The sequence below is a fragment of the Platichthys flesus genome, chromosome 1 (genome assembly GCF_949316205.1).
Source record: "Platichthys flesus chromosome 1, fPlaFle2.1, whole genome shotgun sequence".
Classification (NCBI taxonomy): domain Eukaryota; kingdom Metazoa; phylum Chordata; class Actinopteri; order Pleuronectiformes; family Pleuronectidae; genus Platichthys; species Platichthys flesus.
This window is the reverse complement of record NC_084945.1, coordinates 18,824,035-18,841,956: the sequence shown is the minus strand read 5'-3', so window position 1 is coordinate 18,841,956 and position 17,922 is coordinate 18,824,035. Positions and strand designations below refer to the sequence as shown.

Here is a 17,922-nt window from a genome sequence, read left to right as displayed (position 1 = left end):
AAACACTGTTGGGCGGAATATAATAGCATATAACCATTTTTTGCAACATATCCAAACCCTGAGCTTTACCGCAACAGTGTATGTGTGTGTGTGCGTGTAACAGCGGCCTTGCCCCTCCACCCACCCAGCGTTTCTGTTTGCAAGCACGCCCACTCACACAGGCAGTTCCTGTTTTCCCCGTTTACAGATTGTTGCAACCAATCAAAGCAGAGTAAAATAACCCTGCTTTGTCAGACAGGCTGGGTCGCTAACAGCAGAAGTGTCAATATCCTGAACACCACGCTGTATTATGTCAAAAAATCTCCTGATAAGTCAAGATTAATATTTCGTTGTGGGCTGAGCTGAGCTGATGTTCTCAGCCATTAATGATAAAGACTGTCTGGAAAAATTTGACATGTTTATTCTGAAAGTTGAGGAACCCAACCTCCTTTGTTTCTGTTTATGTTTGGAAATTGCTGAATATTTCAATCAATATTTTCCAATGTAAGGAGAACACTGTTAATCAAACCCAACATGCAGTTGCGCAATTTTGAGACTTTTAATCAGGCTGACCTCAGTTACGTACAACCATGTTTAAATATCCACCCTATTACCCCGTTCTTGATCTCAATATCCCTCTGGCTCGATTATCAGGCATGACAGGGTGAGTAGAGGGCACGATCATTGAACTTGTTTGTTTTTTTTGGTCGGGTCTGGGCTGGAGGGGATTCAGCTCCTCTTCCCGTGCAACATTTCCCTTGATGGCACCCAGACTGACAACATATGCTCTCCCTCTGATTCAGAGATAGATAAAAATAAAATCACTGTCACAAGGCACCAGATTGGGAAATAGGTTACGGAGCTGTTGCAGTAAAGGGAATGGCCCCATTAATATCAGAATGTCACTCAGTTTTTTTTTTTTAAGGTCTGCTTTTTTTTTTATCTGGAAGGAGATCCACTTCACAATACATACATTCAGAGACTGTGTTTTTCTGAATTTACAAGATCCACTATTTCACCATTGAAGCAACAGAATGAGAGAATAAATGTGTTGGGGTTGTGCCTTGTTTTCATTTTTGAACCCTGTCCCCTGTACCTATGTTAAAAGGCATTCACTTGAGAACTCGATATATTATCTTTTCTGTCTCATCTTGTAGTATTTGATTGACAGACATAACTGACTTTCTGTTTTGTTCTTTCATCCCCTTTCTGTTTCCTTTAGTCATGGTGAAACAGGAGCACAGGGAGGAGCTGGACCTTCCTGCAATACCCCCTATGTCCATGCCCCTGGCACATGCTGCCAGTCTGGTGCGCACCCAGCTGCCTTCTCCTGAGCAGGGCCACCAAACAGATAACCTTCTGTCCAGCTCCCCTCATGGCCTGGCTGCAGGCTCTGGAGCTGGCCTGCTACCCCTGCAGGCCCCTTGCCCCTCCCTGGGCTCCCCATCTTTCCAGCACCTGCCTCACCTCCAGAGTCGCAGTTTGCACCACCCTCCTGCGGATTGCCACATGACGTTCCACCCGAGCTCTGCTCCTGCTCCTCTTCCTGCTCCTCCCCGTCCCTCCTACCAGTCTATGCAGCATAGCCACGGTCATAGCCTGCCTTTCAATGGCCAGTCCAGCCTTCCTCCTCAGGGCTACGAGAGGATGCCGTTTCAGCAGAGCCCCACTGCAGCATCACACCCAATGGGTTTGGGGATGGTGTACCCCTCTTCCCCTTGCTCATCACCATCAGCTCCCTCCTCTTCAAGCATTGCTGGGTCTCCGCAGAGTCAGCAATCTCTGCTTTCGCCCTCATCTCCACATCTCCACACACTTGCAGGCTATCACTGCTCTCCAAATCCAACCCAGGTCTCTTCTCCCAATTGTCACCCCCTTGTAGGGCAGCACTCCTCCCAGCTGCAGAGGGCCCTGGGCTACCACCCGGTAGGTCAACGGTCAACCTCTTGCCCCACACCATCCAGCGCACCTCCGCCAAGGATGATCCCCTCTCCGCACTCCGGGCCTTCCTCCCCTCAGCTCCACTCGTTGCCCTACCAGTCTCCAACCTCCTCCTCCCCTACTTCAGGTGGCAGTCCTTTGGGGCCTCTTCAACAGCAGCCCTCTCCGCAGGCTACAAGTCCAGTCATGGCCAGCCTGTCCCCTGCAGCAGTGGGCCCTCTGGTTCACCCTCTGAGCCCTCAGGGCCAGTTCCAATCGGACAGCGAGAGTCTGAACATCAAGGAGGAACCAGAGGAGAGGGAGCCCACCTTCCGCTCTATCGGCCTGCAGGACATCACGCTGGATGATGGTAAGACTGCTTCAAAAATGATTTTAGAACTATCTACTTTTTTTAAAGAAAGAGGAAAAAAAAGAAAAAGCAGGTTACTAATGAATTGCTCAACTTATTCTTATTTGAATTTCATGGAGGCCGTCACACACAGAGACACATACATGGTCATTAGAAACAGACAATTTGAAATAGTTAATAAAGAAAGGTGAATTTTAGACAAAGACGCCCATTTTACCCACTTTAGCTATGTAAACTGTATTTGTCTCTTTTGATTACTTTGACTGTTACAGTTTTCTGTCAGCCTAGTGATTCTGCTCTCATTATAACATTTTCATTCTTCACTTTTTTTTTAAAGAGATATTTAGAGCAATCTCATTGTCATTCTAAAACGGCTGCTTAGGCATAACATTTACCCTATAATATGTGGCTCACATGGTCAATTTGTATCTGATGATGTAAAACAACACAGAGCGCCTGTTGTTGTATTTTTAAGGGGCTGAAACCTTGATGCCTGATTACGCCGATAGCGTGTCATCTGTCACTGCAGCGCAGTATTGTGTACACAGGTTCATTACTGAGGGAGGGGTCATGTGACTTAGTATTGGGTATCATAGACACAATAGTTATCAAAAGACTGATAACTCTAGTGTCATATTAAAGGGCATAATTGTATGCAAACAGCTTGGAGATGAATTACACGTTGTGTTATTTTGAGAGAGGGAGAGGATCGCATCATTTTGTGCCACTTATGATGGAGCACAAATGCTACAGCTGTGTTCTGCTGCAGTTATTACATCCTGTGTGTAGCTGTGCGTATGCAAGTGTGTGTATACATGTGTTAACAGCTCTCATTAGGATTCTGGTCTCTCATTAGAATAACTTTTTTCTCAACCATGACCTTGACTTCTTCACTGAAGAAATGTTCCTTTAAGCTCTTCTAAATCATCAACCTCCGTATCTACCATTCAGAGCCTTGTGTGGTTTTGTTAACCCCTGTGCCATATTCAAATGAAGCTTCAAAAGGTTTAGGGTTAATAAACAGCCCGCTGACTCTGTGTCAGGTAGATGTGATATTGTTAGCAAGGGTCAGCCTAATTAACACATGGTCATTGTCAATAAGTCATGTGTGAAAGACCAATGACCATTCATCAGTGTGTAATACTTATGCATACACACACTTTAAACATGTAGTCTGTGTTAAAAAGACTGATGAAAGCCTTTCTCAGCCTCATTGTTCACTCACCTCATTGTTGATCATTACATGTATAACCATGGGAGACTATAAATATGTTTACCACATTATGCAGTAGCCCGGTTTTAGTTGGTCTCTTCTGCTGTCACACAGACACAGACACTGTGAAAGTAGCTGCCTGCGTTCACACTCAAGAAGTGTGAGAAAAGTTTGTGAGTGACACGGTTCAGCCGGGAATGTAAGCTCTCCCTTTGAGCCTGTGGTTAAAAATAGCTTTCTGTGCCAGCCCAGCTCTGTGGGCCATATTTTGAAGTCGCGATGCAAAACTCAGATTTGAGTTTTAGAAGGTCGCAGCACATTTACCCATTTTGACAGACAGACAGACCATGGTTTACTGCTACACATTAGTCTCCACATCCATGTTCAGGTCAGTCAATATTTGGTTCCAAGTTTTCTGGTGACTTTGTAGTATTATATCCTCTTGCTACAATGGCTAATTGTAAACCAAAGAGGTCTCAGTTAGCATCAGTTTGTTAGCTGACCCAAGTGCCTGGAGTTCAGTTTATTTGTCACAGCATGCAAACTCAGTTCGAAGTTAGCATGGGCTAGCTCACCCATTGCCAAACCCTGATCTCACTAATCCCTTAGCGCAACAGTGGTCATCCAGGAATGAGGTTGTAGAAATAGTACAGCCTTTCTTCCTGTGCACAGGGATCTTCTGTCTCCGATGCATGGCAGCACGCACAGGGCCAGGCATTCATAGTTGTGCTCAGGTGAATCTGAGTCGCGCTGCAATGACACCTATGAAACGCTAGTGGTGGAAGAGTTTATATTCTGGTGTTGAGTGTCTTCAGGTTTGTGGTCCCCTTCACAGATTCTCTGCCATCTCTGTTTACTTTAGAACCAAGGCTACTGTTACTAAACAGATTGTGTTGGCTCTGGAGATGAAAGATTTGAAGAGCAACTACTTTTTATAAAAGAACTGCAAAATATAAAAGAAAGACATCATCTGTGTTCATTCCTTTAACTCAATTCAAGGGTACGGCATAGGGCTATGACATAGGGCTACGGCGTAGCTTCGACGCAGAAGCATGAATTGGCCTCAAGGCCGATTTATAGTCAGATTTTTCGCAGGCGCGCAAGCACGCAAGACACCCAACGTGCCTCTTGCGTGCCCCCTCTTGCGGCTTGCGTGTGTCCGCCAATTTTTCTAAACTATACGACAAAGCGAAGCTAGCCTCACGCAGCCTGCAAGGCTGTGATTGGACTGCTTACTACATCCCGTCCGGAGTCTAGTTTCAGGTTTCATGCCTCATAATACCAGCTGAAATCATGGAAGATTTAGAAGAACGAATTTGGACCAAATAGATGAGCACTTGGCAGAAGAGATCCGAAAGTATAACCAATCAGAAAAAGGCTATGAGGAGCCGCAGTGGCGATGTAGATAAACAGTCGACGAAGAAGAAGACGTCTCTTGTTTGTCTTCGACAAAACATGTTACTCTGCCTAGTGTTCTGGCGGTGAATTGCGTTGCAACACGCGCAACACATTAGAGAAGCATAAACCAAAACGAATCCGTTGAAGCAACTGCGTGGACAGCCGCAGTCGCAGTACTATAATTCAGCCTTTACTGACTCTCTTTACAATGCTAAATTGCAGTGGTGTGACTCAACGCACACCATTTCTTGTCAGTGTTCAGTGGTTAAGCTGCTATGCTTCTTCCAGGAATTGCTTGATAGGGGAAAGACCTTTAGTACAATTAAAGTGTACTTAGCAACCATCTCAGCGTGTCATGTGTGCTTTAGGGATAAGCCTTTAGGCCAGCATTCATTAGTTTGTCGATGAATGAAGGGTGCATGCTGCGAGTTCCTGGTTTCCATGCAACTGGTTTCGCTGAAGGTGTTGGATGCTCTCTACCATAACTACTGAAGGTGGGATGTATATTTCCCTTTAATCACACCAAAGTATGTAGGTGTCTTCAGGGGATATCCATACATATTTCATGCTTGCAGTCATATCCAGGGCTCGCCAAAATCAGCCTGTGTCCCAGCCCAGTCTAAGGTGGTGGAGTCAACCTACACATTTCCCACTGTGGGATATTTCGGCACTCCCCGGTTCTTTGATAACTAAAGCTGCTTACAGACATGCACTGGACTCGGCATGTTCCTCAGTATTTTCTTTGAAGGTATTGCATATATGAATGCAAATGACAGAGTGAGACACTCTGTAGTTTCTACGGACTTCATCCAGCCTGACCTCCAAGCATTAAGTCCGTAGAAAGTCGATTCGTAAAAACCACGGGGGATCCGCTGGATTCACTGTGAGCAGGTGAGGGGATTGATGACGCCTATAACAAGCGAAAATCTCCTAGTAAAAAAGTGGTCTACGCAGCAGAGTTAATACGTTACTTCCTGCCTCTTGCTGCTGCACCCGACTGCTCCACCTCTCGCCTTAATAAGAGGATTTGTTGCTGTTGTGAACGTGTCTGCCCAGAAAACCTCCCGCTGTGTTGTTCATGTGTGAAAGGCAAACTCTGGGTAAACCCTGTAGCCAATTCTCCGGATATTACACGGAGGTCATGACTATCACTTTACCCCTTGCATAGACAGAGAAAGGAACTGGTGTTGAATTATTTGAGAGGGGCTGGTCAACTGTGACAATTTGGGGCAGGTGACAGATAGTTCAACGTGTCTGTCACTGAAAGACGTGGTGTCATTGGAGCTTCCCTTGTTGGTCATGCTGAAGATACTTCCGGTGCAACTCTCTCTGTTGTAAAAGAACAAGTATTCCAAAAGTTCATCATACATGAAATACACTCCTGCAGTTGAATCACAGATTTGAGTCAGTGGCTGGCACAAGAGGAAATACAAATGTGTGTGTGTAGAAAACGGTTCTGGTTAGCAAGCAGATGGCCCTGGTGACGCACACACAAGAGCATGCTTGAGATGTGTGTCTTTGTGAGAGAGAGTTGCACAAACATATAGGTGCTAGATTGTGTGTGTGTGTGTGTGTGTGTGTGTGTGTGTGTGTGTGCGTGTGTGTGTGTGTGTGTGTGTGTGTGTGCGCAGGAGACACAGGAGATGAAAAGACAGACTGACAGACAGATGGACAGACAAGTTCAGGATCCAACCCCACTGCAGGGTCACTCAGCCGAGACATTCAATCTGAAACATACTTGGCATTTGAGATTAGACCAGTGTGCAGTGGATCATTTCATATATTTTACGATATAAACTGTTTGCACATCATTTTATTAGGGATTGCTATGGAAGATTGGCTAAAGGTCAGAATTGGCGAACAGAAATGATGTACGTGTTTAATAATGACTCAAACGCACATACACAAAGGAAGCGACACACATTATCCTTTTGGTTTTCAAATATACAAATCAGCTTATCTTTCAAATGCACCTTTTGTTTACTCCTCTGTCTGAGGCTGAGCGGACAGCTAGTTTAGCCATCTAAACTCAACCTGCAAAAAACAACGCTGTTCTCTAATTGTCTGCTAAAGAAGTAGCCCCAGCCAGCAGCCAGTTAGCCTACCTGAGCATTGAGAGTGGAAACAGGGAGTAAGAGCTTGGCTCCCTCTAAAGGCAACAGAAACCACCTATCAAACACCTCTAAAGCTTTCCAATTAACATTGTATGTCCAATCCATTAAAAAGTAACTGGAAAAATGTCACATTATGTTTTTGGTTGTCTCCCAGACTATTACTTGGGAAGCAGTCAGTGACGGCCCTTGTAAAAACTGCTACGTGCTGTTTTAACAAGATATTAAGTGTTAATTACTATGTTTGAGAGGTGCCAGTGTGTTGATGGATTACCTCAGGAGAGAGCCAGACCAGCTGTTCCCCCAGGTTTCCAGTCTTTATGCTAAGCCAGGCTAAGTGGCTGCTCGCTGGGGCTTCACCTTTAGTGGACAGAAATGAGAGCAGTAATGGTAATGTATAGATTCAACATCAAGACAAGCAGGCATTTTTAATGAGAAAGGCTCCTCAGTGCAGCCAAGCCACAGTTTTTAAGTCTATCTCAGCTGACCGTACGCCTGCATGCTGCGAAATGGCTGAGAGCCGTAAATGAGTAAAACAAGTGACTGGAGAAGAGGCCAAATTTGGAGAATCCAAAAAAGACTTTGATATTTCTGTCAGAAGTTGGCCGACCAGGTTACGGAGAAAATGTCAGTGACTTACTGGATTCAGCTTTGACAGGTAGAGAGAAATATGAGCCCGTTTGGGATTCAAGTTCATCCCAAATGAAATTAAACATGAGATTACACTTGGAAATGGCCTATTGTTATTGGCTACCGTTATAGATGATCTTGAGACACATTTTTTCCTTTTGGAAATGGCAGAAAAGTAGATTTGAACTTTCCCTAACTACAATGGCACCTGCTTCAGTAATTTTTTATTTTAGCAATCACCAACCATACTTCATCAAACATAAAAGCACTGAATGTTTGGCAGCAAAGGCTGACACCAAATCAGACAAGCTAGCTCTTCACGAATCTGATACTCGTGTGTATACCAGGAGGACATGTAAACACAACTGTAGTTAATTTAACCAGGGTTACTTGTATGAAATAAGCTGATTTAAACCATCAGTGTGTTGTTTTTTCGTGTGTGTGTAAAGGACCATCTTAGTCAGAGGTTTCCTGCTGCAGTTAGCCAACCATAACAGAGTAATAACACAGAACCCCTGATTTGATGACAAGAAGAAACAACAGTGGAAAGAAAATACGTTTCCATGAAATGCGTCTGCTGCTGCTCATTAAGTACAATGGCAAACATTTGCTGGTCTTTTCCCCTTAAACAAGGGGAAACTGGCTTTCCGTGTCATCTTTCCATACAATTAAGGTCTTAGAGAGTGTAATGCAGAGGTCTTGGCACAGGCTGCGACCTGGTGTGGAGGAGACGGAGCCAGTGCTCCCTCGTTCTTCAAACAGGAGGAGGAGGGAAGGTCTGGAAAGCCCTCAGTGGGGATGAGAGAGAACTTGACTCTTAGTTCTTGTTTCTGAATGTACTTATGCCAGGTTTTTATTATACAAAATAGCGCTGTCCATAATCTGGATTTTGCCAAGGTTTTTTTTTTTTTTTTTTTTTTTTTTCCTGCATTGGCTGCTCTTGTTGCACTTCCTGAGTGTCAATATTGATTTGTGCCTGTCAGCCAGGCATCGAGCGCCAGCGCTTGACTGCAAAATGAATACGTGTCACCACATTTCTCATAGTGCACAAAAAAGGACTTGACAGAGTGTGGTGAAGTAGATTTCTGTCTGCCACATTATATGCGGAGCTGCTGAAATATGTGTGTGTATGTGTGTGTGTGTAAACAGTGCATTTTTGTGTGCTTTTGGTGAGTCACCTGAGTGCGTTGCATCGCTGACGCCATCAGATCTTGTTTAATTTCACTGTATCGCAAAAAGTATCACTCACTCAGAGGTTACACTCTCACCTCTGCCAAGCAGTTAAAGATCTTGCTCCTGCCTGAGCAAGATCATTAACAAGCAAACCAGTTTGTTGTTGGTTTGCTTGTTTGTCAGCACAATTACGCAAAAACTGCCAAACAGATTTCCCACAAACACGGTGGAAGGGTAGAACAAGAGCCAAAATAAAGATGGACAGTGGATCAATCACATCAGTGACTGAAAACCATCTTTTATTTATTTAACATGTACTTTGACGTTTTAGTTTGGTCCAGATCCTATTCACCAACATGGAGGAGGCAAGGTTTAGCCTGCAGCCAGACACCAGGTGGCGATCGAGATGCTCTGGCTCCAAGTTTGGGAGAAGTCATGTCGTCCATCTTTACAAGCAGTCTATGCTTTTGTTATCATCTGCTTCACTCTCTCTGCTGATAAGCATTCAGAAAGTAAATCATTATAGTGGGCTTTGATGATCTTCCCAGGCAGCCATTCGGCTCAACTGCTTTCCCCTATAAAGCCCTGTGCCGTGGTCATCAGCTCAGTGGAGCCTCTCCTCTCAGTTCTCAAAGTTGTGAGTCTTGTGAATCACTTCAGATCTGATGAGAAGGGAAATCCACAGATGATTCACAGAAATGAGGGACTCTGAGAAACTGACCTTTTAACGAGCCTCTCGTCTCCGGTGTGCTCGGTGCCCTCTCCCACTCATTCAACCACTGCACACGTCCAATTTAAATTAAACAGAAGAGGGTCACAGAGCAGTGTGAATCAGAAACGGCTTAACTGAGCAGACCTGGATGATTTCAATTCGGATCCATCAAATGACAATCTATTTCCAATGTGTGCGATTGATCGCCCGGTGGGTTTTGACTTCAGGTTTGCTCTCGTACTTTGTGAAGACGTATGCGTGTCATTACATGGCGCTGAGAATGGAAACTGTGTGCTTTGATATTTCCTCATGCAGGCAAACCAAGTCTTGCCTCTTTCTGTTCCCTTTGCACAAATGTTTTCCATTGTGGCATGTTGTCTTCATTTACTGGACCCGAGAATCACTCCATCTCTCATTTAATTGCCTAAGCTGCTCTGCCAGAGTCATCTTGTTTTTGTATTTTTAATTCCTGGTTCAGGGAACTTTTTCAGTCTGTCATAGAGGGTTATGATAATTACCAGTTTTCCATTTCGACAGTTGATGTGTTTATCGTACTGGATGTCCATCTGCCCACTTCGCTTCTGCTTTGCATTATGGAAATCCTTTTCAATGTACCTCTATGGGCACGCACTTTAGAAATGACATTACTCAATCACAACCTCGCTCTCAGTCGCATCAGGTGACTAACATAAAAAAAAAAAAGATTAACAAACCAAAAACCTAGTTCAGAGATTTAAGCTTCCCCCTTCCTTCTTTGCACTGGAAGGCAGATATTCATCTGTATTCATTAAGCTGCTCAGATTGCGCGGGGAAAGTACGTGTGAAGTTAATCTCAAATCAGAACATCACCTATCGCAAAATCAAGAGTATCTGAAGTCATCACCGATAAACCAATTTACATAATTTTACAATCAGCTTTAAATAGTAGCTTCTAATGTGAAGGGGTCAAATGTTACACGTCTTTGACTCTCTGCATGTCCGTGTCTCACTGACACCACAGTTCAGCCAACACAGATGTTGTTATGATTAACATGTGTACATTTGCAATGATTTATATTCCTGTCACAGCTGATCCCGTTGATTTGCTCTGTGTTACCATGCAGATATTGGAAAAAGGTGTCATGGCTCCAAACACGTGAATGCAACAGCATGTTTTTTTCCACTCCGACTTTGAAGCGCATGAACACAACGTAGTCACAACTACTTCACAACCTGAGCAAATGGAGCCTCTGAGTTAGAATGTCAGATTATTTGTAGAGGTGTAGACCCGAGGACGAGGACACTTTTATATAAGAATGTGTCTGCATGGTGAAAACCTGCCGAACATCTTCAATCAGAGCTCAATCTCACAGCAGGAAGAAGAATAGAATAGAATAGAATGCCTTTATTGTCATTGCACAGCTGTACAATGATAGTTAGACAACAAAACTAAACGTAACTCCAGTCAGAGGAGAGCAAAGCCGCTGCACCCTAGGCGCCGCCATCTTGATCATATGAAATAGAAGCTGATAGTAGTAGTAGTATTAGTAGACATAGTCGGCTGACTGCAGATGTGTATTTGGAATAGGGAGCCCCCCCGCCCAGTCATTAGCAGAGGATCTCCCCTTGGTTGCAGTCATTCAGAGACTCACTCAGTTCAGCAGCCAGCACTGAATCATCGGCTCTCTGCTGCACCTTCATCACTGGTACCAGTAAATCTGAGAAAACGCTACCGGCATACGAAACCCGTCACAGGCAGTCGACTCAAACCTCCCTCTCACCTCCGGATCATTGATGTGTGCAGATGAAATTGAATAACAGTGTCTGAGGTGTAGATTATCTGTTTCTCACTGATTGAGAAAATGCCTCTCCCATTTACTGAAAGAAAAAGTCAAACAACTGAACCTTTTCTAGGGGTTTACACTTTTCTGGAGTTTGTTTTGGTCCCTCCCCCCCTCCCCTCCTTTTTCAAGTTGTTTGAGAGAAAAGAAAAAAAATATATATCAGACATAAACGTTTCAAGGTTTAGTCTCCTCCTTTTTATACGTACAAGGTTTTTCAAACGGCCAATCAAAGCATTAACACGACTGTAACAGCGGGACTGAAGCTTCAGAATGATTTCCGACAGATCGAGTGGGGAAACCTTTTATTAAATGAGAAAACCGAGTGATTCACACACGAGAGGAGTTAGTTTCAAGTTGCACTTGATCGAATCATGGGGTTTTCAGGTCGTTTCATGCTAATTACCCTGAGGCGCATCTCCTCTGAGCTGCATCATCAGTCCATAGGTTAATGTTTGCCTCTGCAAAAATCAAATCAGTACAGCGGAAAGTGATGTTGTGTTTTTTTTTTGCAGACGCCCACTTCGTCGGTCACACTGTGTTTGCTCATTATCCTGTGGTGTTTACAGCAGATTAACTCCCATGATTCAACTGTGCTGCAGAGGCTTTACCAGAAGATTTCACCAGTGCAGCAGGGTTTTCTATTTTAACTTGTTGGGAGTGAATTATTAGACATTTCTCGGACTCTCAGGGAAATCTGACTAAGTTAACGTAGGCTTCTCTCATTTCAGTGCTTTGCTGCGACAGTGGTCCTCTAACAGTTGTGAGACGATGCTCATTCTAGCGCAGTTGAACACGTTTTCAAAAGGTCGCGCCCTGTTACTCGTCCATTGCAATTTAATTTCACCAATGAAATCGTTTGACAAAGCTCTAAACTGTCCGACTTGTAGCTCAGGCTTCTACATGCAGAGGTAAATATGCTTGCTTTGATAGTCACAGCGTCACCTCATGAGTGTGGCGGTGCTGACTGTGTGTGTGTGTGTGTGTGTGTGTGTGAACATGGTTGACATGGGAAAGGAAGAGCCTCCCACGCTAACAGGATGATGTGAGTGATGGTGGCCAGACACAGACACAGAAGCAAGCAGCACAAAACACACATAAAGAAAGAAACAGAACTTGCATCAACAGCTCAGAATGAAAACTTCTGATGGAAAAATGTGATTAATGCACTTAAAACATGTAGAGATGGATGCAGTTTGAGAAAGAGCTGAAGAAACAGTGCAACAGGATCATTTAAATGTATAAAATTAACCGTAGTATAATATTTGGATGTTTTACTCAACTTATGATGGTAAAAGTCATATTCTTCTTCAATAGATTTGTTAAATAGACGTATAGTTATGAATTCAAGTCACTGTGTGTGTCATACAATTTGAATCTGGTTTCTTTTTCTTCTGAAACGTCTTTGCACGACTGACTCACCTTTTTCTTTTTCAGAAAAGAGACTTACAGTAAAACACGTGTTTAAATACGACCTGGGAAACGTGTATTTTATTGCACAGTTGCATGAATCTACATCGACGTGTAGGTGGTGGAGAGAGAGGAGCTCTGTTGTGACTGTCGTGTACAGACAGGTCTAGAGGCTCGGTGTCAAACTGGTCTAAAGGTCTCTGCCGCACGCTCCCTCCTTCCCAAACCAGTTTGCCCAGAATGCATCGTGCACTCTGACCCGTCATCACCGTGCCCTTTAAAACAGATCAGTGAAGGTTCCTCACAGAACGAGAGCTTCGCACATTCACCATGTTACAATAGGAAAAACATTCACATCATATTTTCCATGAAATCCAAATGTTTTCTCCGCCGTTTCGCTCCTCGCATCGTTCCTCACCACGTCAAAGTGAGTGAAGTGGATTGGCTCGGCTGCTCAGGTTTCTTTTAGTGTGAGAAGTGAATGGAGACTGCAGATATAAAACCCTGACTGAAAAACAGAGAGAAACTTAAAGTTGTGTGTTATTTGTTTGAAATCAGGCGAGTAGTGAGTCGGTGGAATGATGAACCCGGCTGTGCCTCTCTGGCCTCAGCAGCATGTTGTTTTTTTCACAATGGATTGTTTTTTTTAACCATGCCCGCCAACCCCATGAACAGGCCTGAGGAAATGTACTGAGGCACCAATGCAGCTCTAATGAGGTAGAGGACAGCCCCCGCTGGTCGGAGTGTGGTCACAGGAGTCAGCGAGCGGGAGGGGGGGGGAACCGCTGCTAACATTTGTTGGACCCAAACGAAGGTCTGAACTTCACATTCTGTGAATAGTATAGTTGCTCTCATTTGTTCTGTCAGGAGTTATTAGAGCTCATGCAGAGCTGTGACTTTGTGGCCTTTGGGTTTGACACTCGAGTTTTTCCACTTTGAGTTCTTGTGTAAGGAACTCGGTGTGGAGCAACACTGCCCTCTGCTGGATCCAAACGTAATAGTGAAGGTGTATTTGCACAGAACAATTCACTGACAGGAGTCACAATGTGCTGTACAGGGCCAACAAGATTCAAACACCGCGCACACACACACACTCGCACACACACACACTCGCACACACACGCGCACACACACACACACACACACACACACATAAGATGGGGGGGCTGATCGATATGTGAACAATGTGAGAGTTTTAAACTGAATCCTCTTATGTGAACAGAATTCCTTCTGCTCGACCTAGTGAGAAGTCAATCAGTGACATTTTGGATTTTTCTCCCATGTTTTAATCTTTTGTGTCTTTGTGTGTTTGTTTTCTTCACAGTAAATGAAATCATCGGCAGAGACATGTCCCAGTCCCCCAGCGCTCATGGTCCTCCATCAGCACACAACCAGTCATAGCTCGGCCCCTCTCTCAGGCTCCCTGAGACCCCCCCCCCCCCTTACTCCAACACTTCTATAAGCCGAGGTCCTGATCTTGTGGTCGACGGGACAGGAGAGAGGAGGAGGAGCCGAGGCTGGGCTGGGTGACTCTTTCTAAAGCCTCCTGGACCCTGTGAGCTCCACCAGCCGGAGGGGAAGAGCCTTTCTCCTCTGATACTGAACAGTTTGTCCTTTTTAAAGAAACAGAGAAATCTCACAACCTGGATCAAGAAGAAGATGAACAGGAGAAAACAGCCACTTTGATTTTTAAACGGTTGGAGAGTAACAAGAGCAGCTCCTCTGTCAGTCCTCAGGTGAAAAGATGGGGCCAACCCTCCCTCTAAATCGGGGGTGCGCCTGATCCTGCAAAGCACTGCCGTCCCCTCGACCAATCAGCTCAATGTCAGGAGTCAAGTTCCTGCAGCGGAGACATCAGAGCGTCTCGCTGCCACTCTCACCAGCATCGACCACGACGTCACCGCTGCCACTCGGACGTTTCTTCAGGGTTTTTTACTAACAGCCGTGTACTGAGCACACCATGAGGGGATCCCACTCGGAGACGTTAGACCTGGAAACTTTATATTCGACGTGAAATTTGATCATTGAAATTTCTAATCAAAACAAACAGAATGTCAGTTTTAGTTAAAAAAACTCCACTCGTCTTTTCTCCTTTTTGAAATTATAAAACGATGACTGCCCTGGCAGAGAGAAACCAGCTCCCCCGGTGCTGGTTTTGGGATCTGCAACATTCCACAACTTTTAGCAACCTTTGCAACCGTGTAGATATCTGTACATGACCCCCCCCCCTCTCTCTCTTCTCTACGTCCTCCCTCTCCCCCCTCTCCTCATCATCACATTGAACAAATGCCTTATTAACATTTTTCGCAGCTTTGAATGGTAGCAAAAGCTTTTTTCTGTTCGTTGCTTTGCACAGCTGGCTTTGAGTTGGACTTTGATATTACTCCATAGAAAGATGGTACGACGATACTCACGAATCCCGACGAGGGGATTCAGGACGGAGTGAACCCTCCTGTTTTCCGTTGAAAGATATTTTGAAGACGCCCGTTTGATCCATGTTACAGATAAGTGTTTTTCTTTTCATCCACAGAGACGGACCATCTTGGCCTCTGACATTTATTTTTCATGCAATTACCCCCCCCCCCCCCCCCCGCCCCCGACATCTCCCAGGGACCTTGTGTGCCTTCTATTAAATAACAGGCACCAGAGCTGTGACCGGACGACAGCTGAGGTGACAAACTGTAGGATGGGTAAAGTTTTGAGAGTATTTTATACATAGTTATGCCTATATATTGCATTTAAGTGTTGAATCCGCCCTTTTTCGACTCCCTTTTCTGTAATGAACAAGGTAAGAATCCCAAGAGTCCAGAGAGCAACATCTGGATGTGAGGGGGTCTTCCACAGCCCCCCCCCCCCACCTCGGTTTCAAACAAACAATATTTGCTGTTGATAATCAAAGTCTCCTCCGGAACAGTTCTTTACACAAATGCAGTGCCTGTGTGGCAGCAATAACACAATGTTGATTTGGTTTTTAAAAGGTATTTTCACACACCTGATGAGTGTGAGCGCACGGGTTCAGATTCTGATTAGTTTTCTATTGGCTTCTTTGTTCTTTTTTTTCGCCTTAAGCTTGACAATGACGCTCCTGCCTGCGAGAGCCGAGGAGCGTCGCACACGACAGTTTGAAGTCCTTTTCCAGGTGAAAATGATTTTGCTATGCATTAAAAGTTCTGCCTGATGCCTTTAAAAAAAAAAAAATCACGACAAAAAAAGACCTTGATGCCTCTAGAAGTGTAGACAACTGTCGACCCGTTGTAGATGCTGGGTTGATTCTGTTGTTAGCGTCCTGCATTCGTCCAATCAGCTTCGTCGAGGACAGCGCGAGAATCATTAAAAGGGTTCGGCTATATGTGTGTGTGTGTGTGTGTGTGTGTGTGGATGGTCTGTGTTTCTACCAAATATGCTGTACAGAAGACAGGGATTTAAAGAGTCCTATTTTAACAACAGAAGCACACGTGTGTATTTAATCTATGCAAACTATAAGAAGCAAATGTGAAATATGAGAAATGAGTTTGGACTATTTGTAACATCATGTAAAAAAAAAAAGAGGAAAAATAAAACATTCAGATAGTGAGAGCATCACGTCACTATGTAAACTGTTAGGAGGCCTTAACTCTGGTGTCTGTGTATGCTGCTGAGTTGATTCTACCCCCCCCCCCCCCCCAAGACATAAGTGAATAATATTATAATTCAAATTTGGGGGGATTTTGAGCGGGGGCAGGATGAGTTGGAGAAGGGAGATGGCGTCTTCTTTTCTTCTTGCATACAAAGCAGGCTGTGCAGCTTCAACGACTTGAGTCAACAAAAAATACAAATGAAAAACCAGCATGCACAGTAACTGTCCGGCTGCGTCCTCCTCTGTCCCAACCAAAGACCGAACAATATGTTCCCACTTTACACGATGGCAAAGCAACAGAGACTGTACTACTCTATTTTTGATACTTTCAAATGGATGTCATTCCTTAAAGGTTGAGGTCTGAGTGTTTAGTGTATATATGCATTCTATATATACACCAGACACTCACACATACATATATGAAATTGTTTTGTAAAATAAAAGGGAAATACAGGTTTAGCTGATGTTTACCGAGCCTTGTATTGTCATTTCTTGTATATTTTGTATGTTAATTTTTTTTTTGTAATTTTTAAGACTGCAGTGCTTTTTGGAAATTATTCAAAGGGAAAACCTTGCATCATAATGTAGGCTCTAAAGTAGTGTATATCAATAAAACTGAAAACTCAGCCGTGGCTTTGTGTCTTCTTTGGGATTCATCTTTGACACAAAACTTTGCTCACACTTCATTTTTCGTTCTTCCAAAATGTTGGTGGGACGACTACATACCAACATAAATACAGTAATGTCATGGAAACTCACGCTGCTCAAAGTTTTATACTTCAGTCTATAGAGGCTACTGGTTCAATGCCAGTATCCAAGTAAGTAAAGTAAATAACTTATTTCCAGCAATTGGGTTATGTTTTCATCTGGCTGTGTTTTTGATGTAAGCAACACTAGATAAAACACATTTAAATGAAATAGTGTGGAGGGGTGGGACAGGAGCCAAGGAATAACCCTTTTAATTTCGGAGCAGATCCAGATCAGGGACAGTGCCAGTTTTTGTTTCTCTCTCTATTTCTTTCACTTTGTGAGATGTGACGTTTTCCTTACTGTTTAATTCATGCATCTTGATGAAAAAACATCAGGCCTGTTGCGATTTGACGCCTAATGAAACCACATCTAGTGAATTTAAATGTGGTTTCATTAGGGGACAACTGGGCCTTTGTTGTATGTACTCTGACTGCAATTTGACTTGCTGTTTGAAAGAGTCAGATTTGGTGATCTCTAGCAGAAGCCTCGGGAGGCCGTACTTCTTCCAAAAAAATATAGACAGCATTAATCCCAGAGGATCCTTCTCTACATTTTCAGCTTCTTTTTTCCCAAAGGTTTTCCCTGCACTCTTGACTTCTGATTGCCAGAACAGTTCTTTGACAATGAGGTTAAACATCACAAGCTGCTGCTTCTCACCGGTCAGCGAGAACCTTTAACAGGAAAGTTAATCACAGGAAGCAAACGTTTGGCTTTGAGGTGCCACTCACTGTACCGACAGTGGAGGTGAAACCACAAGTAACCTCAAAACACAATAAAGCGCCAACGTCATAACTAAACTGTCAATCGGAAACGTGTCCAG

The 17,922-nt window shown here is 44.0% G+C and overlaps 1 protein-coding gene across 1 annotated transcript in view; it reads left to right on the top strand.

The window, feature by feature from the left end:
* Positions 1 to 16,978, top strand: part of nfatc3a (nuclear factor of activated T cells 3a) — a 61,488-nt gene extending 44,510 nt beyond the window's left edge. Inside the window, exons 9-10 of the mRNA XM_062387937.1 lie at positions 1,202 to 2,269; positions 14,061 to 16,978. Of these exons, the coding sequence (XP_062243921.1) occupies positions 1,202 to 2,269; positions 14,061 to 14,137 (1,145 nt within the window). The 3' untranslated portion in view covers positions 14,138 to 16,978. The remainder of the gene's footprint in view (positions 1 to 1,201; positions 2,270 to 14,060) is intronic.
* Positions 16,979 to 17,922: the final 944 nt, after the last annotated feature.